At 36.3% G+C, this 24,861-nt stretch overlaps 1 protein-coding gene across 5 annotated transcripts in view; it reads left to right on the top strand.

The window, feature by feature from the left end:
* The window catches only part of PARD3B (par-3 family cell polarity regulator beta), a 987,000-nt gene that overhangs the window by 503,877 nt on the left and 458,262 nt on the right, over positions 1-24,861 (top strand). For all 5 annotated transcript variants that reach the window (XM_072813099.1, XM_072813097.1, XM_072813100.1 and 2 more), the window contains exons 5-6: positions 11,947-12,035; positions 20,318-20,404. In XM_072813099.1, the coding sequence (XP_072669200.1) occupies positions 11,947-12,035; positions 20,318-20,404 (176 nt within the window). The remainder of the gene's footprint in view (positions 1-11,946; positions 12,036-20,317; positions 20,405-24,861) is intronic.

Genomic DNA, 24,861 nt, shown 5'->3' with positions numbered 1-24,861 from the left:
TTCACCTTGACCCATGTTTGTCTCACTAAAGAAGTGAGACAGATGGAAAAAGAGGGGAATATTGAACAAAAGTTACAAAGAGCTTTGCTGCAATAGTAGGGCCTCACTCACAATCCTGTCCCAGGTGGAAGGTCCCTACCATGATCAATACTCTCCAGTCTAGAGGTTCAGGATGCGGAGGTTTCAGCATGGTGGGTTTTTTTTTCCCCATCTGGCAAGAGCCTGACAAACTCAAGCTTCCAGTGCCCATGGAACTTAGATGGTTTTAAATATTGGTTTAGAAACATTTTATAAATAATGGAAGTCATTTTAAATTACATTATAATAAATAAAATATAAAAGCATATATAAAGAAACCTAACCAGCCAGGTACAAATCGGTGCATTCTTTTACTTCAATTATTTCAATCCATAAATAAAGATTAGCTTTCAATTCTACTTTAAATTCTTTCACTAGAGATGCCTCTGGCAATAGTTCCAGTTAGTTTGCAGCTTTGAATGTAAAGACACTGTCATATTCATCTTTGAATCCCCCCATAGAGTCTAGTGTAATACTCTGCACGTTGTAGAAGGTTCACCAATGTTGATAAATAGATAGATAGATAGATAGACAGATAGATAGATAGATAGACAGATAGACAGATATATCTATATATATATATATATTTTTTTTAATTAATGTTACCTAGGAGCTTTTACAGGAACAGATTTCTAGGGGGGAAAGGATTTCTTTATCCAGTAAACACCTCTAGAGTGAAATATTTATCACATTTCAGGCCTGTGCTAGGTGACAGGTATACAAAATTGGCAAAGGCACATTCCTCACCTCTAGGACATCAGAACCAAGCAAGGGAGACAGGCCTGTAAAGGAAGCCTTGCCTATCCTGAAACAAATACATGGCACAAAAATGGTCTGAGGAGCAAGACTGAATCTGTACAGAATACTGTACGGTCTCCTTACTCAAGGAGAAAGTGCCCATAGAGTTAAAGGAGGGATGGACATTTGCCAGACAGTCAGGGGTGTTCTACGTGGCTGGTGCGTCTAGACATTTGTTGAGCATCTAGTCTATGTCAAGCATTGTGCTAGGCTTTGGGGATATATGAGTGAACAAAACCACTGCCCTCGTGGAGCTTAACATTGTAGCTATTGATATCTAGACCAATGAGATGTTCTTAATGGGCAGAGCTTCCTCCACACCTCAAGCACTGTACAGTTGCAAGTAGAGACCATTTGTATTTGAGCAGAAACGTGTGGTAGCTTCCTCACATGATCAGGAGATGTGATCTGGTCTAGTTAAAGCCACTTCTGCTGAATCTCCCCAACTCTTTATTGTATCTCTATATCTAAAGAAAAAAAAAAAAAAACTAAAAGCATTCTTTTTGCTGACTGCTACTCTTGACTGCAGCTGTTTCCTGCAGCTCAGACCTCTGCACTTTCTTTAAACCTGTTTCCACATGCTGTTAACACCCAAGACAGCACAGCTGGTTCCGTCTTACCCTACTTCTTTTCCCTGTGCTATACTTTTACTTCTCCTGCTGTTCTTCATTCCTCACATATGTTGTGGCAAAGATTGCTTCAAGTGCACCTTACATTGCCAGGGAAGATCCTGCCCCAGTGCTTATTTTCAAATGGTCTTAAAACATAAACTAGGGAGATGGCTTTTTTAAAACCAGAGGCTTCCAATAAAGGTGTCACGAAGTGAAATGCAAGAATGATAAAGGGAATGGCAAAATGATTCTGTGGAAAGATAGATGGAGGTCATAGGAGAGAAACAAGTGCACATGGCAGGGTGAGGGGAGTAGGGGGCTGGATGAGAAGAGAGTAAATGCCAACAGGATGAAGGCAGTGAGAAAGATATTTTTTCAAGTACTTGAATGTGTCTTATTCACGAATGAAGATAGGTTGTAAACTTTATAATTTACATAGTTGTAATTTATAATTATAAAGGTTTATGCAACAGACATTTGACTTCTTTTATTTTGAAAATATTTTTGAAAGTTACTCCTAAACCAAACATACACATAATTCCTGGTCCTTTTTTTTCTTTCTTTCTAAACACTTAAGTCTTTATGAACTTGGTCTGTGGATTCAGAATTTTCTGCATCCCATTTTCATACTGAAGATTTTCATAGTGAAGCCCAAGAGGGAAATGTGCCTGTGCCAGCAAGAGCGAAAGGCACATGCAAATAAAAAGGAGTCCTTTAATAATGTGTCTTTTTATCTGTATACTCTCTCAACCAAACCTGAAATTTGTATAGCTTTGCTTAAATGCCTGTGGTACATTTACCTGAGTCAAACCTGAATGAAATGTATTTCAGCCAGCAAAATGAAAAGAGTTAAGCTAGAAATTTTTTGTAATTGCTGAATTATCCTAACTTCCTCAAGTCTTTTTCAATTTACCGGCTTTGGGTGATGGTGTGTAGACACACATGAGGCCCCAGTGCCATCAAACTGTCCATTTTTGCAGTCCTGTGTTCTAAATATTTGAGAAGATGGCACAGTTTAAATAGATTAAGTGGAAGAGCAGCAGATGTTTACCTTCGAGCATATGTTTTATGGTAGGAGCATGATCTCAAGCAGACCCTTAGGGGACAGTGTGCTATATTGTTCAATATTGTCACCCTTTCAGGAATACGCGGGGTTATCTTGTGCCTCAGCTTAGGCTCAAGCGGTTTTGAAGTGTTAACAACATAGAAAACTAGGAGGGTGCCTGGATAACTCAGTTGGTTAAGCCTCTGCCTTTGGCTCAGGCCATGATCTCAGGGTTCTGGGATCCAGCCCTCTGCTAAGCAGGGGACTCTGCTTCTCACTCTCCCTCTGCCCCTCCTCCTGCTGTGCACGCTCTCTTTTTCAAATAAATAAATAAAATCTTTTAAAATAATAATAATATAGAAAACTAGGGAAAATCAGCTGTAATTGGGTGGGGGCAAGAATCTAATTATAAACCAAAGCAGTCATTATAAATATGTTTGTGTCAGTGTTGTGATGGAAGAGAAAACACATGTGCTTTCCACTTTTCATTTCAGCACTTTTTAAAATGTGTTGAGTGTGAGTAAGAAGCCGTGGACATTAAAACAGGGGTTGCAGAATCGCCTTCTTGAACTTCTGAACTTCTGCATTTTTAAAAATCTTAAAGCAGCCTTTCACTGAATGTGTTTGCTTGGAAAGCAGCGACTGATCGGTGTTGGCCTTCTGTGGAAAGATCTGAGCAGGTGACATGCTGATCCTCACATCAATGGTGGTTTTCCTTTGATACCTCGATGGGATTGGTCAGTGAGTCTATTCCACTCAGATCTCACAAACAAAACAGAGAATCCCTCTGCTCTTTAAACTCATACTGGGTCTTAACTCCCTGGTATCAGGTTTAGTCAAGGCCACTTTATAAATTTGTACCAGGAACACATAAACAAAAACAAACAAACAAAAAAATCCAGCAGGTAAAATGTATAAAATGTATACATTTAAAAACAAGTATTAAAAAATGCTCATTTGTCTTCTCAAACCTAAATTAGAATACTGGGAAATCATAACAATGAATTCTAACTGTGCTAATTAATAATAAGGAAAGGAAATATCCAAGAAAAGATAGAAAGTTAACGGGTAATGAGGTATAGATGGGACGGTTTTATTTTAAGTATGCTTTACCTCATGCCATAGATTTGTTCCTGAAAAGTTATTTAGAATCACTATGTTAAGAAAGTGTAAAACTATACATTTCTATGAGAATTTGCTTCTTAGGAGAAGCTTTCCAAGAAAGCATTTGTTCAAATGAATAATCACTTCTTACTTGATCTCTTGGAGAATTTTTCTAAGTATGTGTCTTCAGTGGGGGCTTGCCTGGCTTACTATCTAGTATACCTTCACTAAGTACTGAGACATTTTAGATCTGGAATGGAAATAGAAATCTTCTTGTCTCTATTTTATAGATAATGAATGTGAGACCCAGGAGATCAGGTGTCTTGTCACTAGGCAAAGCAATGAGAGAACTTCTTTTTCTTTAAAAAAAAAAAAAAAGATTTTATTTACTTATTCATGAGAGACACACAGAGAAAGGCAGAGACATAGGGAGAGGAAGAAGCAGGCTCCTGCGGGAAGCCCAATATGGGACTCCATCCCAGGGCCCCGGGATCATGACCTCAGCCAAAGGCAGATGCTCAACCACTGAGCCACCCAGGCATCCCAAGAGAACTTCTATTGGAACCTTTCTCCTTTGCCTTAGACCAGAGCTGAATTTTACTACAATACCTTAGTTTATCCCCTTTAAAATTTGTTTTGTTAAACCTATTAAAACCGCGTAATATCTCTTGGACACAAACCAGATGAAGAGAAGGTGTAGTGAACTCTGGGTTGTTGGTGGGTTTTAACCTGGGCAGCATGCCATTCATTACTGTGCAGTCTCTGGGAGACAGTCCACTGGAAGACTGCTGACTTTAGTGTATTTTACAGACTGCAGAATTATTTAAATCCAGTCCAGTCTTGTCCCACATCTATTCTGGTAACTTATTCGTGGCTTCACAGTGGGTGCATATGTGGGCACAGACACCTCATAGCCAAGGTTTGGGGAATAATTTTTATGATCTAAATGTTTTCTGTGAAAATACCTTTTTCTTTAAAAAATGGAATTATTAGAGCTCAATCTTCAAAATAATGAAACACTTGATAGTTTTTCATGTAAATCATTTATTTTAATGTTTTATGATAGGCTATTGTTTCTTTATTCTATTTGCAGAAAATCTGTAATTGAGAGACATTGCAGTGTAAATATATTTAATATGCTTGCATGCAGACCTAAATCTCAGGAGACATAGGTCCTAAGTAATTTTGGTTCATTCTTTGACTCTTAGTTTCGCCTTGAACAAGACATTAATCCTTTTGTTTTTGGGTATGTCCATGCATAAAATTAAAATAGCAATGCCAAGAAATTATTTAGAATTGGCATGAATATGCATCTAGTTATATATGAAATATTTTGAGATCTTTGAAAGAAAAAATATACTCAAGGCATTATTAGAGTTTTTGCTAATGTCATTGAAAGAAAACAGGATCGATAAAGTGAATGATAAGGTCAGCATTCATTAAGTCAGTAGCTATTCAGAAAAGAGCACTGAACCAAAAATCAAGAATCCTGGATTCTGGCTTTATCTGTGTCACAATAAGTAAAGATGGGTAGTCAGTTCTCTGTTCTGGGTCTCAGTTTTCTTAGCTATAAAATGATTAGACTAGCTCATCAGTACCATTCTTTACAGTGCTTAATTAATATCGTTAAGGACTTCTGAAGGTCTCCACTAATTACTATAGGACAGTGTTTCTCGAAGTGCGTTTCTTTGACTATAAGCATCAGGGACTTGTTAGATGCAAATTCACAGGGCTCACCCTAGATCTACCACATCAGAACCTCCAATGGGTCCCAACAAACTGTTTTCACAGGCTCTAGGTGATTCTGTTAATGCTAAAGTTTGAGGATCTCTGTTAAAAGTAAAAAAAAAAAAAAAAAGTAAAATAAAATTGTCCTTATTCTTAAGAAACTTGAAATTTAGTACTTTTCAAATCTCCAATTTTCTTGCCAATTTCTAGGCATACAGATATGCAATCTAATATATATATATGTAACTCAAAATATGAAAAAATATATATACAATGAATAGTGGGCATGTTAAATTGTTAGAACTGAAACATTTTTAGGTGATATCTATGCAGCCATGATTTCCCATGGTAAGGTGTTGCCCAAGGCATGAAGAATATATATTAGGTCAAGCTTGAGTAACGGTGCTTGACTACCAAAATGCATGATCATTTTATATGTGTGCTTATCAAATACAACTTGTTTTTACTTAGCACAGATATTCTTGTTCTAAAATGTAAAAACAAAGATTCTGAAATTATGCCCAGAATTTTAATTTTAAAATTTACATTATGTTTATGTATGAGCATCAGGCATGTAACCTGACACTCAAATCTTCTCTGTATAATTTTTCTATTACTCTCATTCTAAAATTCACGTGCAATTTCAAAAGAAACTTGCAGTTGGCTTTTTAGAATGCAAATATTGTTATAATATGCACCTGAGCTTTGAAATATAATTCAATTGCAGTTAAAATTTTGTGGGCATGTAGTTTCAAATGTGGCTGAAGTGCACTGGGGGAAAACATCGGAGCCATATATTTTCACCTATACGTCAAAGACATCTGTTGATAACGGGACAGCTATTTTAGTTCTCATCTGAGAGATGAAAAACTGAGCTGTAAAACTGTTTTTAGTATTGTTTTAGAGCTGTGGTCGGCTAGGGAAAAGCAATGAGAATTTGGGTAACATTTTCTTCCAAAAAAGTTTGATCAAGTGTGCTAAGTTTATTTGGAAATGTATAACTTTAATGAGGCTACATGATGAATACGCTCTCCTTGATGAAATCAGTGACTTAGACCAACTGAAACATGAAATGGTAGCCTGGTGCCAACACCCTGATCACCCTGGGGAGCCCTGGGGAGGAGTGCCCGGCCTGGTGCTGCGCCCTTTTCAAGCAGCCTGTGAGCCCTCGAAGTTGTTAGCACTAGTGCTAACTAAATGTAAACACCTTTACTTCCCAGCTGCTGCTAATTGGTTTGGGAATATTTATGTAAGTGTTGATTTTAAGGCTAAAAATAGTGCAGTGATGTTTAAATCCAACTCATTCTGGCTGTCAGAAATGCTCCCATGATCCTGAAAGTGTTGCTAAAAATGTTCACTTTTAAAAAATTGTAGTAATTAAACTTGTCTGTTGTGAGAGCCACATATGATATGTTCTCTGCTCTGACAAAAGAGATAAAGGACAAACTTCTTCAAGGCCTCTGCTGGGTTGGCGAGACAGAACTTTCTGCTGAACTTCATCAGAGAGCAAAGAATTGTAATGTGGGCAAAAGGAGAAGGCAAAATAAGTTTTGAAGTTGCTTTATATCCTTATATTCTATGCAGTGGATCACATCTGTCTATTTTATTTATTTTTTTAAAGATTTATTTAGTTATTCATGAGAGACACAGAGAGAGAGGCAGAGACATAGGCAGAGGGAGAAGCAGGCCCCCCACAGGGAGCCCCATGCGGGGATTTGATCCCAGATTCCAGGGTCAGCCTCTGAGCTGAAGGCAGATAGATGCTCAGCCACTGAGCCCCCAGGCATCCCCACATCTGTCTATTTTAAATTAACATTAAAGGTAGACATTCTAAATTTTATTAATATAATTAAATGTAGAGCTTCCCAAACCATTGATCTTTTTAGAGCAAGTTTGGGGATTTGAAATGACACAGTTAATATTTCTCAAGTCTAAAGTTGAGGAAATATCGTGTATGTTGAGCACCATTTGTTTATACCTCTACCTCTTCATCATCAGATTATTTTTGCTCCTTCACCTCCCAACTAAAAAGTCAGACTTCACAGATTTTCCTCAAAGTTATTTAAATAAGCTACGAGAGGGGTAAAAAAAGTCATTTTTAGATATGTGTGATTTCATGACTCTTCATCACATAACTTAGTGAAGGAAAAGCCCAAGAAGAGGTCCTAAATTATTGCTTGTCAAATATCTTGTAATTTTCGGGAAAAGTCATTTTTTGGACGCTGTCAAGAAATAAGTTGCCGTTTGTAAGTCTTGATGCAGTGCACTGCTACCGTGTTGTTGAAGTCAATTGGAATTGTCTTTGTGTCCTTGCAGGGCACCTTGAGCATTTGTCTGCCTGCCGCATCTCTAGAGGATATCAAAGAATTCTGTTATTGCCATATAGAGAAATGATTTTGGCAAGTGACAAACACTGCCCGTTAGTTGAGATGATAAACTCTAGTTACTGCTGTTTTTGATAGCTGCAGCAAAGCAGAGTTTTCGATGCTGTTTTCAAAATAGTGGGACTCTTTTCTTAGACATAGAAGTCTGTGAACGTGTGTGTTCTTTTGTAAGTTCGTAGGTATTGACATGATTGCTGTAAAACCGTAGTCAGTTCAGCATTATGCTTGAGTGGATTATCACATTGCAATTGGCCCAACGTTGCTTGCAAATTCTAATGGATATTTCCATATACTTAGAGTATCAAGTATGTTGTTGACATAAACAGAACCTTTACCATCTAAGTTATTTTTAAAATAACTAAAAAAAAGTTATTTTAACCTTGTAGAATGTTGATTTGAACCAGAAAGTGGGTTATTTTCTTATCATAGCATGGGATCAACAAAAGAATTCTACATGGAGTAGGAAGCAAAGAGGCAAAAATAGTTAAAATTTTTTATCTCAGTTTTTTCTTTGATGTTCTGTGGATATATATCTTTGAAGAATTACAGAGCCCCCAAAATATTTATTTTAATTAATAGTTGCTGTTAACTGTTCATGGATGCAAAGCCTTTATATTGCTAGAATGCCAATACTCCAAATGTTGTCTCATTGGATGTGATTTTTACCAAAATCCAGCTGACTTTTTTTTTCTTGCAGAACTTGATGTTCTGATTCTAAAATTTGTATGAAAATGCAAGGGATGCAGAATAGCCAAAACAAACTTGGAAAAACAAATGTGGAGAATTCTCACTTCCTGATTTCAAAACTTAGTATAAAACTAAATAATCAAGACCGTGTAGTACTGGCATAAGGATACATGATGGATCAATGGAATACAGTTGAGAGTACAAAAATGAACCCTTACATTTTTGGTCAGTTGAGTTTTTATGAGTGTTAGGCAACTCATTGGAGAAAGAATAGTCTTTAACAAATGATATAGTCACACTTTGTACAAACACTAACTCAAAGTAGTTATATGCCTAAATGTAACAACTAACATTTAAAAACTTTTAGGAGAATATAGGAGTAAGTTTTTATGACCTTGTATTATGCAATATTTCTTTGATACAGCACCAAAAAGCACTAATAACAAAATAAAAAAATAAATTGAACTTCATTAAAATTAAGAACTTTTGCGTTTCAAAGGGCACATGGAGAAATTTCAGGAAGTATCTCCATAGAAAGGGAGGCAATAATTGCAAATCATGTGTCTAAGGAATCTGTATACAGAATATTTAAGAACTCTTATAATTCAATAATTAAAAAACCAAATAATTAGATACTTCTTCACAGGAGGTCTACAAATGTCCAATAATCACATGAGAAGATCCTCAGCATCATTATTCATAGAGAAATGCAAATCATTAGTCATTGGGGATATGCAAAATAAAAACCACTTCACACCCACTATGATGGCTAAAATCTTAAAAAAGGAAAATTGAAAGTGCAAGAAGGTGAGGATTCAGATAAATTGGTACCCTCATATATTGCTGATGAGAATGTAAAATTGTGCAACACTTTGGAAATAGTATAGTAGTCTCTCAAAATGTTATACAGAGTGACCATATGGCCCAGCAATCCCACCCCTGGATATCTATCTATCAAAGAGAAGTGAAAACTTAAGCCCACAAGAACATGTTTTTAGTGACATTTATTTCACAGCTGAACATGATTTCAAATGGTTGTAGCAACATTATTTATAATCAGAAAAAGTGGAAAAACTCCAAGTGCCCATCGAATGATGAGCGAGTAAACAAAATACAGTCTATCCATATAATGGAATATTATTTAGCCATAAACTGCAGTGAACTACTGATACATACTACAACATGAATGAGCCTTGAGAACCTCATGCTTAAAAAGAGCCACATGTCTTATAATTCTGTTTGTATAAAATGTTCATAATAGATATATTCTTAGAGACAAGAAGTGAATTAATGATTGTGGGGTGAGATTGGGGGTGGGGTGGGGTGGGGGGTTGGGAGTGAAAGATGGGGGTAGGCAGGCAGAAATGGGAGTGATGGCTAATGGGTATGGGACTCTCTTTTTGGGTTTTTAAAATTATTCTAAAATTAGATAATGGTGATGATTGCAAAATTCTGTGGATAAGCTAAAATAGACTGAATTGTACTTTTTAAAAGGGTAAATTTAATGTTATGTGAATTATATCGTAATAAAATTTTTATAAGAAATAAAAATAGTGGGTCTTGAAGCCCCAGTCAAGCCTCTCAATGATTGAAGCTGCAGCCCTGTTGATATCTTGAAATGGTTGCCTCCTCATGAGAGATTCTAGCCCGGAACTCCTCCGTCCAAGCCACTTCTAAATATTTGACCCACAGAAACCCTGAGAGACAATAGGATTTTTTAATGCATTCAATTTGAGGGTAATTTATTACACAGCATTAGGAAACTAATACAATGCCATTGTGCTCATTGCATTCGAGGCATCACTAAATGAGCTCTGTGTGTTGGATACTTCATAGAGGACCAGCCATGCCCTTACCCTTCAGAGTGCTCCCCCTTGTGTAAGAGAGGTAAGAAGGTGTAAATGTGCCGACATGCGCAGTAGTCATGAGTTCAAATATTTTGTTAAATTGTCTACCTAAGTATTTTTGTTAGTTCCCCAGCCCTCTTTTCTCTGTAAGCATATATCAATCCCTTCATAATAGTAGGAATGTTTGAAAGCTTCCAAAGACATTCATCTTTTAAGATTTGTTACCTTAAACTAAAAATTGTTCTTTGACCTTTTAGATTTTCTTCCCTTTGTTTATCCCCATAGAAGAGTGAAAACAAATTTTTAAAAAACGAAATATAGTGTAGACTGAGTCTTTCACAAACCCAGAACCCCAACGTGAAATGTTACCACACAGTCTAAAAGTGAAATACAGGGATCCCTGGGTGGCGCAGCGGTTTGGCGCCTGCCTTTGGCCCGGGGTGCGATCCTGGAGACCCGGGATCGAATCCCACATCGGGCTCCCGGCGCATGGAGCCTGCTTCTCCCTCTGCCTGTGTCTCTGCCTCTCTCTCTCTCTCTCGCTCTGTGTGACTATCATAAATAAATAAAAATTAAAAAATAAAAAAATAAAAAAAAATAAAAAAAAAGTGAAATACATTTTTTAAATCATTTCACACTGACAAACTGCTTGAATTGTGCCTCCATGCCTTGTTTTCTTCAAGGTCCTAACTTAATTCCTTTATGCCCAACCTCTTAACTGATATATTCTCTTTTTGTTGTTGAAATGATGCTTTCAGATCCACAAATGCTGTTTACAGGTGGTCATTGACAATGGATCTTTCTCCATGTGGTTTGCGGATTCCTTGAAACCTGAGTCCATGAGTAACACTGTCTCTGACTTTGCTTCTGAAGAGTGGTGTATCTGCAAAATCCCTCTGTTAAAGTGCAATTCCAAAGCCTACCAGAAATCGAATGCCTCCCAAATGAGATTCTAAATCAAGCTTGCTTTTTAGAATCCATTCTGTCTATGTAACACCCAACTCAATGTGGCCACTGGCTTGGCGTGCTTGCCTCCTCTGGCCCCCTTACCTGTCTGTTGCGGAAGAGAGTTTACCATCTTAGAAATTAAATGGTTACTTGTAGTTTCTCTCTGCTGAAGATCACTCTCAGAATAAAAGTCTTATGACAAAGTAAGAACTCCACATTTCTTTTCCTTTCATTATCCTGTTAGACTTTTGACAGAAGTAACCTTGCCAGGCGACTTTTTTTTTTTCCATGGATTTGGCTTTCTTTATATTTTTAGTGTCACCAGGGGGTGCAGGCAAGTAGAGTACATTAAAGCTAATACATCACCACCTGTCAGTGGCACCTTCCCTTTGGTACCCCTTTCCTTGCTGATTTAAAACACTCGGTCCCAAAAAGCTTATGGTTGAGTAGCAGGAAGCTAAATGATGTATTCCAAAGCTCTTAACACATTGCCTTGTGTAAATGGCCCATTTGAGTATTTCAGAAACCAAACAGGAGAGAAAAGAACATTGAAAGCACGGAAAAGATTAACACCTGTTTCCAGTCTTCAAAGAAATTGGAGCATACTATATATACCGAGAGTAAAACCACTTGCCGTTTCACATTGAGACATTTTATTCAAATTTTCAATTCTCTATGCATAGCGTCCACATATTTATGGGTTTGTTTGACTGCAGGATTCCACACAGAACTTAGAAGATGGAGAAGTTATGAATGGTGTACAGCCAGAGCCACCGACATCGCCGAAAACCAAGGATGCACTGAGGTATTCTCTTTATGTGATTAAGAGTATTTTAGTTATATCGAGATAATGTTTCTTTAATAGTTTGTAGTTGTTCCTATTTTATAGGGAAGGTCAAGATAAGTAGAATAGTGGACTGAAACCTGTCTCAATTCTAAAATTAATTAGTCACTCTTCTATTTTCTTTTATGATGTAAGAACTTCCTGACAAACATATATAAACGAGCGTCCAACTCTTTCAACTCTTCAGCAACCTGGATTTCTTAATTGCTATTTTTCTCTTTGAACAACAGTTTAAAGTGAATTTTCAGAGTTCATTGTGGTTGAGTGTTCTGCTTTGACACTAGCGCTTTGAATATTGCTTTGCATTCTGTTTTAACCTTCTTGGAATATTTTATTCAATGTATATAACATGAATCCAGTCTATCACCAAGGATTTTTCATGTTTTTAATGTAAGTAACTCATTATATGAAGTCATTTGCTCTCATTTTCCTCAATAATTACTTTGTTCTGCACTAATTTCCAGTCCTGCCTTAGCTGCTACACAGGTTCAGTTCCGAGTTTTGCTTCTTGCTAGTTCTATGAACTTAGGCAAGTTATTTGTCTCTTTGCCCTAGTTTCTGGTCTGTAAAACAGAAATAATATTAAAACCTTCCTCAGAGGGTTGGTATGAAGATTAAATGAATTCATGTAAAGAACTTCAAACAATGCCTGGGCCAGAGTCAGCCATGGGAATATTTGCTACTGTTGGCTACCACTGTATTGTGCTCATCATCACCACCATCTTGGTGATGATAATGATACTACCACCACCACCACCACCATTCTTACCATCATTTTTTTCTAAGTTGCTTCAAATTTTGCACTAGAAAACTAATTCCATATTTAATAGTGGTAAGAGCAATTAAGTAACTTGTAGACACCCAATCTATATCCACTACTCTTGTCTCCAAATCCTTGGACTCCAGTGTGAACACTTCCCCTTATTCTTTTTGTGTTTTATTTCATGCTAAAAAACTTCATGTAGAGAGTACCAGTTTGGAGAAATCAGCTGAAATCAGGTTGAGGCCAAGTTCAGAAAGTAGAGGAAGTACAGACTTCCAGCTCTTGCAGCCTCTTTGGTAAGAGGAGGATGAGAAAGATCTTAACAGCATAGCATGCACAGCTAGCAGCAGGAAGCTTGGAGATTACAACTGCAGGAGAACACATTGGTTCTAGCTGGCATGGAGTGATGAAGAAACAAAGGAAGAGAAATTAGGACGTCACTTAGACCTGAGTTACGTGGTCAGCATTGTCCTGGGGCAAGGATGGCATGCTACCCCACAGAGTCTGGCTCAAAAATAGGACTTTGGGGTCACTTTGATGTAGGTAGCATAGAAGCTCAGCAGATTATTTGCAGAGTCCATATCAAAATATTTTGAACTTTTTCCTATACTTTAATCCCCATAGTCATTGCTCAAGCAATGACTCTCAGACTATTACAGTAACTCCACTGTCTCTTCTCTTGAATATCAATCTCTTTATCCTAATTGATCTGACATAGTACTGCTGGATAAAATTTCTTAAACCATAGCATTCAGCAAGCCATTCCTTCATTCCAATTGAATTTCGTTAAGTCCTTGATTTGAACACTACTTATGTAACTTTGGACTAATCATTTAGCCTCTTTAATTTTATTTAATATGGAAAATGGGTATCATGATCACACAGATTATTATGAAGATTAAATGAGATTTATCGCAGGCAATTGCACGTAGTACAATGCTAAATGAAAGCCTAGATAAATATTTGTGGCTGCTATAGTTATGATTAGCACACATTCCACAGTTTGTTGTAACTGTCGTTCTCCCATATAAGTCTGTGAATCCTCCAAGGCATTCCTGACACGTCATACAGGTCTTGGAACATACTAGCAGCATATTTTTTCAGTGAATGGTTAAAACACATTGCTCCATAGATCATAAGCATATCTATTAACTAGTTACTCACAATTAACACATTTTTTAAAGAAAAATAACTGTCTGAGGAGGTTCTCCAAATAGGCTTATAATATGCATCTTCTATGAAGTACTATTCAATTTCCCTTGATGATGAAGTAAGAAGTTTCTCTTAGGTGGTTTCTATTGGGTGTTTTTAAATTTTTTTAAACTGTACTTTAAACTCCTCTCTCTTTCTTACCTTTTCTTTTCTTTTTGAGGGGGCGGCAGTGCAGAGTAAGAGAGACTATCTTAAGCAGGCTCCACTCCCAGCATGGAGCCCCATGAGGGGCTTGATCTCACAACCCTGAGATCATGACTTGAGCCAAATCAAGAGCTGGATGCATAACTGACTAAGCCATCCAAATGCTCCTAAACTTCTCTTTCAACAGCAAGCAACATGTGCAAAAGACCTTCACCGGATCTCTAAGTTCTCCGTCATTCCTGACCTCAAACTATTCCTTGACACATTTCCAAATTTGCTTCCTCTAGACTTACCTCTCTTCCCAGGCTTAAAACAGCCATCAAGTTTTATTTGTCTTTCCCTCTGATATCCATTCATTCGGCAAATTATTGAGAGAGTCCATGTCAAAAAAAAAATTATATATATATATATATATATATATATATATATATATATATATATATATATATATATATCGCTTAAACCTTTCCCCAGGTATTCATGCTTTATTCCTGTAATTCTTACTCAAGCCTTATTACCAATCTGATTATTGCAATCATTTACTCACTCCTGTCTCAGGAATCAATCTCTATCTTGTCTTATTCTTTTCTAATAGATCCCACATATCACTGCCAGATAAATATTTCTAAACCCCAGCATTTATCACAGCACTCCTAGTGCCGACACCTTTAATGACTCCATTTTCTACAGAACTAAGTGTGCTTTTTTTTTTTTTTTTTTTAGCATAGAATTTGACATATCACTTTGAGATTTGATCTCAAGCTTGTGGTTCAACCTTCTCTTCTCAATACCTGCCTCTGTCTTTCCCGTCCTTTCTCCCTGCTCACTGACCTCTTTCTTTAATATCACAACTAGTCTATGTGCCCACACACCCTCCTGGTTCAGTGTCTCAGTGTAGACTGTGTTCTTTCATCTGCATGCCCCCTCCATTCCCTCACCTACTTTTTCTGACTGAAGATCCATTTGCCCTTCTCAGTTTCATCTAAAATGTACCTCTTTCAGGAAGACTTTCCTGATCCCAGCTTCCTTTCCTAATCCTGTACTAATTTCCTCTGAGCCTCATCAGAATGTGCCTCAACTTTGAAACTCACATGAGAGTAGCTTAAAACTTTGCTCTTAAAAAAATAGTAATAAAAAAATAAATAAAAAATAATTTAAAAACCCCTGCTCTTGAATATAATAAATTATAATTTGAGTTCTGACTCTACCTTGTCAAGATGGTGTGAGGCTTGACAAATTATTTTACCTTTCTAGGCATTGGTTTACTTATCTATAAAATGGGACTGACATGTTTACCTTATACTTTTGTAAGAGTACATGGTATCATGCTAGAAGGCCATTAATATACTGCCTCCCAAATAATAACTTATAATCAGAAAAAGTATACTATGATTACTACTATCATTCCATTGCTTTGTATTATTCCTTGTTATCTGTCATAACCTGCCTCCCTAGATTATAAACTCCTCAGACATTGGCCTCTGTATTTTCCTTGTAGAACTTCCTCCTTGCAACTACTCTATTAATATACATTGAATTTAGGTATGTTACATGAATCCCACCATCATCAGCAACAAATTTTTTGTTAGGTTTTCACTCAGTATATTTGCATCAACAAGACATCATGATCCAGCAGACCTGTGCCATCAACAAACTCTTCTGGGAGGTCTTTCTTTCACATTCCATCTCTCACTCTATTCCACATGACAGACCTGCACGTTAGGGCCTGAAGAAACCCGGCTGAAACCTTCTATCCATGTATTACCCATCATCTTCTCTATGGCAGCAGTCTAATCATGAAGAAAGGGTTTTCCTCAATCCTATAATACCTGAGGATATTTTTTTTAAGATTTTATTTATTTATTCATAAGTGGCACAGAGAGAGAGAGAGAGATACAGGCAGAGGGAGAAGCAGGGTCCACGCAGGGAGTCCAACGTGGGACTTGACCCCGGGACTCCAGGATTGTGCCCTGGACCAAAGGCAGGCACGCAACAGCTGAGCCACCCAGGCGTCCCGCTGAGGATATTTTTAAAAGTCTTACTGAAGAAATCAGTTGAAAAAAATGGAAAGTTTGAGATAATTTCCTTTTAATCTGTAAACTCATCCCTCAAAAAGTTCTAATAATCATCCTAATAGCTGATAGTTACTGAGCCTTTTGTGTATGCCAGCTACGACTTGTATGATGTACATGCTATGTCCTCTAATTGTTTTTAAACTGACAGTTCTACTAGGAATTCATCTTAATTTCCCCATAGTCCAAATAAAGAAACTAATACTTTTGGTGTTCATTTAAATTATTTACTCAACGAACTCAAAGCCACCACTACTATACACTGTCTCTCTAATTTCATAAGTGAATCATGATTTTCTTCCAAAATAAGATATGTGCCCCCGCACCACACCTGCCCTGAGTCTTGTCTGTCCCTTCCTCTAAATGAGTGGCCTGTGACTGAGTCCAGTAATCTCAAGGCTAAAAATGCTATCCATTTGCCTCCCATGAGGACTTGGACCTGCAGCCGTCTGCAGCTCTGGCATCCTTGCCCTCAGGCTTCCTGTGTTTCTTCTGGATGGAGCCAAATGCAGTACTTGCCATGGAGTTCCTGCAGAGTAGCTGTTGAGGACGGCTCACTTTTAACCTTTTATTTTGTACCTTCGCCCAGAGTTTTGTCCTAAAATCTGAGATAGGTAGCAGCTGGTCCCAGGAATTAGTTGAATCAGTTTAGTCAGTTGGATCTGAGGGCATTTAGCTTGATTAATGCTGTTGGACCTAAAGTTCTGTGACTCTCCGCTCTCGCTTTAGTTGTATAAAATCAGCTGTTTTGATCTTAGTGAAATTACAGACTTTGTGTAATTAATGTACTTTCCCTTTACCCCACATTTCATTTTTTGTCCGTTTTTCACAAGTAGCTGACAGTCCCTTTTTTCTTTCCACTGCTAGAATGTCCTCTTCACCTCATTCTCTAAGTTTTCCATTCTCAGTCTGCCTCCAAAACATAAATTACTGTGTACATATCCTGTTCACTGGTCCCTGAACCCTACTCTGCACTTTACCTAAACAAATAGCATTAATAGTGTATATTTCCACATCTTAGTAAAAAAATCTCACTTTATGAGATTAAGTATTCAAATAATTGTGTCCAGCCTTACTTGCTGTGTTTATCTTTCATGAAGGGTATATAAACAGAGATTTCTACAGAATTCCATCAGGTATATATAACACAAGGTTTTTTTTTCTGCCCCTCCCCCTTTAAAATAAGTAAAAATATCACGTTTATGAGACTTCCTCTTTCAAAAGCTTTTCTTTCCATCTTAAAATAATGGATAAGAGCATGGTAAAACATAGCCTGTATAAAATTTGTGATGCTGATCTATTTAAAATAAATTTAATTCTCTGTATCTGCCTATATATTAAAATCTATAAAATCAAAAGTCTTCTGTGCTTTTTTCCTGAGATCATATTTTGATGCTAGTAATTTAACATTTGTCAAATATCTTTCTAGCCAAAGATTGTGCCTGTCATGTATATAGATAGCACACAAGTTTATTCTGAAATCTAGAAAAAGAGAATCTTATAAAGTATAAATGAACCTTTAAACTGTATCCCCCCCAAAAGTTGTGGTGTTTTGAAACAAGATTGATTGCTTTAACAAATTATAAGATTTACTTTATTTAAGTGAGTGTGAAAATAGAGGATTGATATTTCTTGAAGAATAGATATCAGTATAATACATAGATTTTACTATGTTTTACAGGAGAGGTTTTGAGTTGGGTAAAGAAATATTTGCAGGCACCTGGGTGTCTCAGTGGTTGAGCATCTGTCTTTGGCTGAGGTCGTGATCCCGGGGTCCTGGGATCGAGTCCCCTCCCATCAGGCTCCCTGGGGGGAGCCTGCTTCTCCCTCTGCCTATATATCTCTGCCTCTCTCTGTGTGTCTCTCATGAATTAATAAATAAAATCTTTAAAAAAAAAAGAAATATTTGCTAGACAAAAAAATCCATAAAGCCATCCTAAAAATTCTTAAGCTAACATCTTGAACTCTATACTAAACACTATATCCCAAAAGCCTCTATATAATACATAAAAGGGCTGTCTATAAGCACGTGGATATGTGATACGTTTATTAGGAAAGATTTGTGTTATGTTCTAAGTGTAAAACTATAAAAATACATTATAAAGGTAGAGATAATAGTTTTAATGATTTTTAAAGATATTTTTAAGATTGTATTTATTTATTCATGAAAGAGAGAGAGGCAGAGACACAGGCAGAGGGAGAAGCAGGCGCCACGCAGGAAGTCTGATGTGGGTCTCGATCCCAGGACCCCAGGATCATGCCCTGGGCCAAAGGCAGGCACTAAACCGCTGAGCCACCCAGGGATCCCCTAACCAAGATTTTCATGTTTGTTTTTAAAAGTCTTTAAAATAATACCATAACCCTAGAATGTTAATGCTTTGGGTTTAGACTTTCTCAAATACCTGTAAATGCACTATAAATCTGTTATTATATAAAAATTATTGCTTTGTGGTCCATTAAAAGCTATACAACTTTTTCTGCCCACCAGACAGTTTATATTTAGGACATATAATGCATATCTACATATAGTATTACATATATATACACACAGAGAGAGAGAGATTATGTGAATATACAGATAATGAATATATTCATATAACATCTATTCCCTCACACAGAAAGTATCAAGAATCTATTTATCCCATGATATTACCACTCTAAGATTTGTTTTATTTCTAACTTGTACTCCAGGCCTCTGATAGAACCTGCTTGACTGAACAAGTTTTAAATATATTGGCAATATCTGAGAAAAACTCATTTGAAATTTATTATCAGATTTGAAATTCTGTCATATTTCACAAATGTTAGAAATTGACATGCTCTTTTTTCAGTTCTTAATGATAATAAGTTTGCAATGAAAACACATTAAAAATAAGCCTAGTCTACTGATGAGAATATATTTAATGTATTTATTTTAGATTGCTGATAATTCAGAGAGTACTACATGCAGAGTGAATTCATCAGGCATTTTGCTTTCTTATGCTGTTCTCAACTTTCTAGCAAGGAGCCAAAATTTCACCGTTTTCAATTTGGAACAGAAAAGCATTTGTAGCAGCTGTAGCTCTTAATTTGACATCTAGTTTCAGGTCATTTTCATGTAAATAGGAAACAATAGAGACCTACTTACAATTTCCATAACAGAGATGCTTGCTTCAACTTTATCATTTTTCCTCTAGCAATTTTATTTTCTCTCTGTGGGATTAAAGGAGCCAATAATTGTCCACGGTTATTATTTTTCATCTTTATAAAAACTTGTTAGTTCCACTCTTTATTACTCAAAGTTTCCCAATATCTTGTATATTTCAGTCATACACACTATCCATTAATGTTTCTAGCTCATCCTTTCCTTAATCTGGAGTAGGTTAGGCAGGTCAGGCTTTCTATTTCTTTCTGTAATACATTTTCTTCAGGCTTTACAACTTCTTTTTCTACCTCTAAAAAAAATAGGAGGTGAAAATTTAGAATTGTTCCATTGAATACAACTGATGCCTTATTGAAAGGCAAGTCTAAGTTCTGATTTGTAATGCTCTGAACATGCCCATATGGATTACCAACTGTGGCTTCACTGTTGTAAAATGTAATTCTGTGCTTTTTTCTAGTAAATACGTATTTTGTTTCAATTTTCCTGTTCTGGGGTGGAAGCCTACTTTATGCTTGAGCGTAGATAAGCTTAATTCCATGTATTTTATCATCTGTACAGTAATTTTCAAGTGTGTCTCAATGGAAAGAAATTTCATTTTTGTATATATTCTTTTAAATATGTTGATTTATGCAGATTAAGTTAAGTAGGAAGTTATTTTCGTGGGTCGTTATTTCCATTTGTTTCCCTTCTAGGGGAAAAAAAAATACGAAATCAGTCTTTTAAACATTTTATTTCCTGGATCTTGTGAACATACCAGCAAATCATGTACTCATTTGATTTCATCTCCTGCTGTTGAATTTACAGCAGTTGATATAATCTTAGGTTTTTTTTTTTCTTTTTAATGTGCTGCTTTTTTTTTTTTTTTTTTTAAGTAGAGACTCATCTGTGCTTTATTTTTTTTCTGCCCCAGTGATATGACAAAAACAGTGGAGATTTCTGGGGAAGGAGGCCCCTTAGGAATACATGTAGTACCCTTCTTTTCATCTCTGAGTGGAAGGTAAGATGTTTTCTTTATATCAGAGGCTCATGCTAATGAAAAACTTTACTTCAGCTCATTTTCCCAAATGAGGTTTCAAAAGAGGTTTAAATGTGTATCTCTGTTATTCAGATGGATAGCTCAATATATACTTCTGTTTGCCACTTAGGTTTTAGAAACAAAGTCATTTACTTCTAGGATACAGTGGAAGAGCAAAAATATCAATCACAATTTCTGCATTTATACTTAATTATGAAGTAATTTTTTAAAGATTTAGTCATTTATTTGAGAAAAAGAGCACGAACCAGGGGAGGGAAAGTGGGAGGAGGAAAAAGGAGGAAGCTGACTCTCTGTTGAGTGGGGAACTTGACCTGGGCCTACATCTCAAGACCCTGAGATCATGACCTGAGCCAAAATCAAGAGTTGGATGTTCAACTGACTGAGCCACCCAGGCACTCTGGAAACATTTCCTTAAAGTATTCTTGCCAGTGACAGGTAGTAAACAGAATCCTTGAGATGGATTTTAACATACCATTAGACAAATACTACACCTGAATTTTTTAATGTTCCAAAATATACTCCCAACAAGTGAATATAGTAATCCAAATTGGTATTTCCTGATTTTGCTCAGGTATATGGAACTTAGGATAATAAATACTCTAGCATTATAAGTAGCTATATCAGAAGCTATATGTTTTCATTATTTTAACTATAGTAGTAAAATACCATTGTGTTATTTTTTTCTAAAAGAAAATATAATCAAATAAAAATAGTATATCACATTCTTTTGAAATTTTAAAGACATTATATTGGTAAATCCACAGTAGCAAATGGTAATTTAGATATCGGCATTTCTTGAAATTCATGTCCACCTAACTAGATATAAAAGTTGGTTTAAAAAAAATAAAAAATAAAAAAATAAAAGTTGGTTTACTGTTAGAAATTAAAATGGGTAAAAAAAATTTTTAAATGGGTGCCTGAGACTTAATATTAGTACTATTGTAACAACCTTATAATACTAGTGTAATGACAGCCTTTAGCACTGGATTGATAATGACAAGGGGTCTCTTAAAAGAAAGGGCTTTTCTTAAAATCAGTTTCTCACTCATGATATGATTTTGATTAATTTGCTAAATTAATTGTTCTTATATTAAATGCATCACTGAAAAGATAGAATGCCTTATTTTAGCTTAGAAGAGCCACGTCCAGAAAAGTCCATTGATTTTTTTCAACGTCACACAAAATCCAGACCCAACCTTCCTTACTCCATTGCTCTTTCTAAAGCAAAAATTTCCCCAAAGACTATATAGTATTAATTTACTGCTTCAGAATATTTATTCAATTCAGTCTGCCACATAGTGGGAAGAGCAGATTTAGTCATGATATTTTGGTTGGCATCATTTTCAGCAGGTAGCCATCTGCTACCTGTAATTGCAAAGTCATCACCTTTTTTTGCAAATAACATCTGATGCCAAGCTCTTGCTGGAATGAATGTTCTCTAAAAAGAAATGAACTGAAAAGCCAGTGGCTCTTATTGTTTCATTTCCTGTATGTGTTAATAAGCGTGTTTATAAATGTTATGGGTTATGGCACAGGACAAGCTGAGGTTGTTTTTGATAGACAGGAAGGGTATTTACCCAGTTGTCATGAGAAATTCTAATGGCTTTTGGCAGAAGTGTACTGATAGAGCTTTGTGAAATACCAGAGCGGTTAAATTACCAGGCCCTTTAGCTTAATGAAGCCAGAATAGAACACAAGATCATCCCAATTTCCAAAACATGAAGAAATGTACAATGTGACAGTCGCCATACTTCATTTTCAATAGTTCAGAAATCAAGTTGACCCTGTAGACCAGAAATCACCTTCTCTCACATCAAATGAGAGAAACACACTATAATGTATTGATTTCTTCCCTTCTCCTTCCTGGTTCTGATTTCTAGCATAGGCCTTGAAGAATAGAAAGAGTGTTATACTTGGATTCAGAACAGTTGGATTTGAATCTCAGTGTTATCTTTTATTACTTTGAGCAAGTTCCCTAAACTTGCCTCTTGTGAATACCTACTCCACATCAATGTTGTGGGGGTTAAATGACATTAAAAATGTGAAAACTTGTAAAGCACAGAACATATGAATGTGTAAATTATCAGTGTAATTAATATTATGGCTAAAACAAAAAAGCCTGGTTCAGAAATGAACTTTTATAAGTTCAGTAATTTGGTGAAATACATATATATGCTTTTTTTTTGCTATCCATTAGTATTATAGAAAGGAAATTTAATTAAAAAACATAAAAATAATATGGAAGTGGAGACATGAGCCAATAAAAGTTAAGAAGTAATGAGTACAGGCTGAAACAGCACACTTAACTCAACCCATGTGTTTAGATGCAACTGAGTATAGAGCGTGTCAGACAAGTGTCTGACTTCATAATGCCATATGGTTTCAGTGTGTGAGCATGGTGGTTTAGGGGGGGTGAGTTAAGGTCATGGTGGTATACTTAGTTCTTAATTTCCTTCCATTTATTGGTTTGTGTCATTATTTTAAATTAGAATTTACATGTAATTCTTTACTAAGACTACTGTAATTGACTTTGCCTCCAATTTCTTTATATATATATATATATATATATATTTTTTTTTTTTAGAAAAATACTGCCACACCTGTTGTTAAATAGGAAATGTAATTTCACTTAGAACACTCTGAGTACAATATAGTGGCTGCTGTACTAGATAAGGCTTCAGTGGATTCATTAGGTACGACAGCAAAGGGTGTTAAGTGGCACTTGTATGGAGGCCCCTTGGCTTTAAAGTAAGAAACAAAGCAAAAATACAAAAAACTGAGTTCCTGAAAGTAAAAAGTAATCTTATTTCATTGACTTAAAAAAAATTAAGGTACTTTTGTTTTAGAATTAGAAGCATGGAATCTAATTGTTTTTCAATAAAGATGGCATAAAATACATTCGTTTCCTAGTAAAGACAGCTAAATATGACAGAGAAGAAGGAAGGAGTGGGTGAGGAATGACACATAATGGAAGGAGAGGAGATGTTTAGATAGAGATACAAAGCTGCTAGAGTGGCCAAAGCCTTTTATTCAGTGGGAAGAGCAGAAGGGAGCAAGGAGTGAGTGGGTTAGTGTCTAAATGATTATTATAAGAAAAAGAATCAAATGGCCCACCCTCTTATTCTGTGGGGCAGTAGATTTCAGCCTCCTTTATCACCGCTCATTAATGCAAATTAGCTGGTTCCTCTCAGCCTGTAATTTCTCAACAGCATTAATCTTTACATCCTGAGAGCTTTTGTCCCAGATGAGACCACTACCACAGCCCACCAGTTTGGGTCAGAGAAGATAATGAGAGATTCTTTTCCAAGCCTTCTCATACTGGTCTGGATGAAATCAAACTGGAGGAAATCCACTCCTTCTATGGAATAGAGAAGGCAGGAGTGGTTTGTTGCCAGGGACCAAACTAATAAAATCAGTCAGTTTTACATTTTACCAAAATTACCTCTGACACATGGGTTTTACAGTTGAGCTTATTCTGTCAATAAATTTTTCATGGAAAGTTAGGTTATTTAGATCAGTGAGGTTCACATAGCATACTCCAGCTGTAATATGCCAGCTAAATTGCAACCCAGTGGCCTGAAAGAATTAATTCATCTCCCAAAATGTGAAATTAAATCCTAGGGAGTAACATTACATGACTGATGATGTACTGAATTAAATTAAAGGAAGACTTGAATGCTTGTTAAAAAAAATATCGCTTACATAAACTAGTTTATAACCACATGTGAGCCTCCTAATGGATCATGTTATTGTGAATCCACCATAACAAAAATCCAAAATGTGAACTATTAGAGAGTTGTTTAATTTAGGAAAGAAACACTGTTTATTCTATTTCTTCTTTTTCTTTTTCTTCTTTTGCATGTCAGATAGCTCAATTTTTAATATTACGTTACGAGATTAAGGTAGGATTAGTATCTCAAAAATATTAATTTGAATCTCAGATCCTTTATCAAATAGTAGCTTTGGCCCCTTTTCTCTCCCATACAGAATATGATGAGTTTACTAACCTCCTAGAACTAGGAAATGCAGTGTAACACCACCTCACACATGGGTACCTATGACCCAAGCCTTCCCTACCATAAGTGGCGTGACTCTCTCCTGCATCAGTGCACTGCATTTATTAAAGGCCTGAATGCCACCGCAGGTGCCCCTCCTCTTGCTTCAGATGACATGAGCTCATTGAATAAACCTGGCTCTGGAGGCAGAGGCCCTATTGTGTGGTTGCTCCAAACAGGAAGATGGTTTTCTCCTCCACTTTCATTAGACACCGCCCCCTCTCTATGGCTGACCCTGTTCTGTTATTCATCTATAAAATGTTCCCATATTTTATTCAGATTTGAGATTTAATACAAAGGCACTCTGTGATAACATGCAAGGACCCGTGTACAAAAAAGAGTGACAAAGCAGAAAAACAAGAG

The sequence above is a fragment of the Canis lupus genome, chromosome 36 (assembly GCF_048164855.1).
Source record: "Canis lupus baileyi chromosome 36, mCanLup2.hap1, whole genome shotgun sequence".
NCBI classification, from domain to species: Eukaryota; Metazoa; Chordata; class Mammalia; order Carnivora; family Canidae; genus Canis; species Canis lupus.
This window is presented reverse-complemented; position numbering and strand designations above follow the sequence as displayed.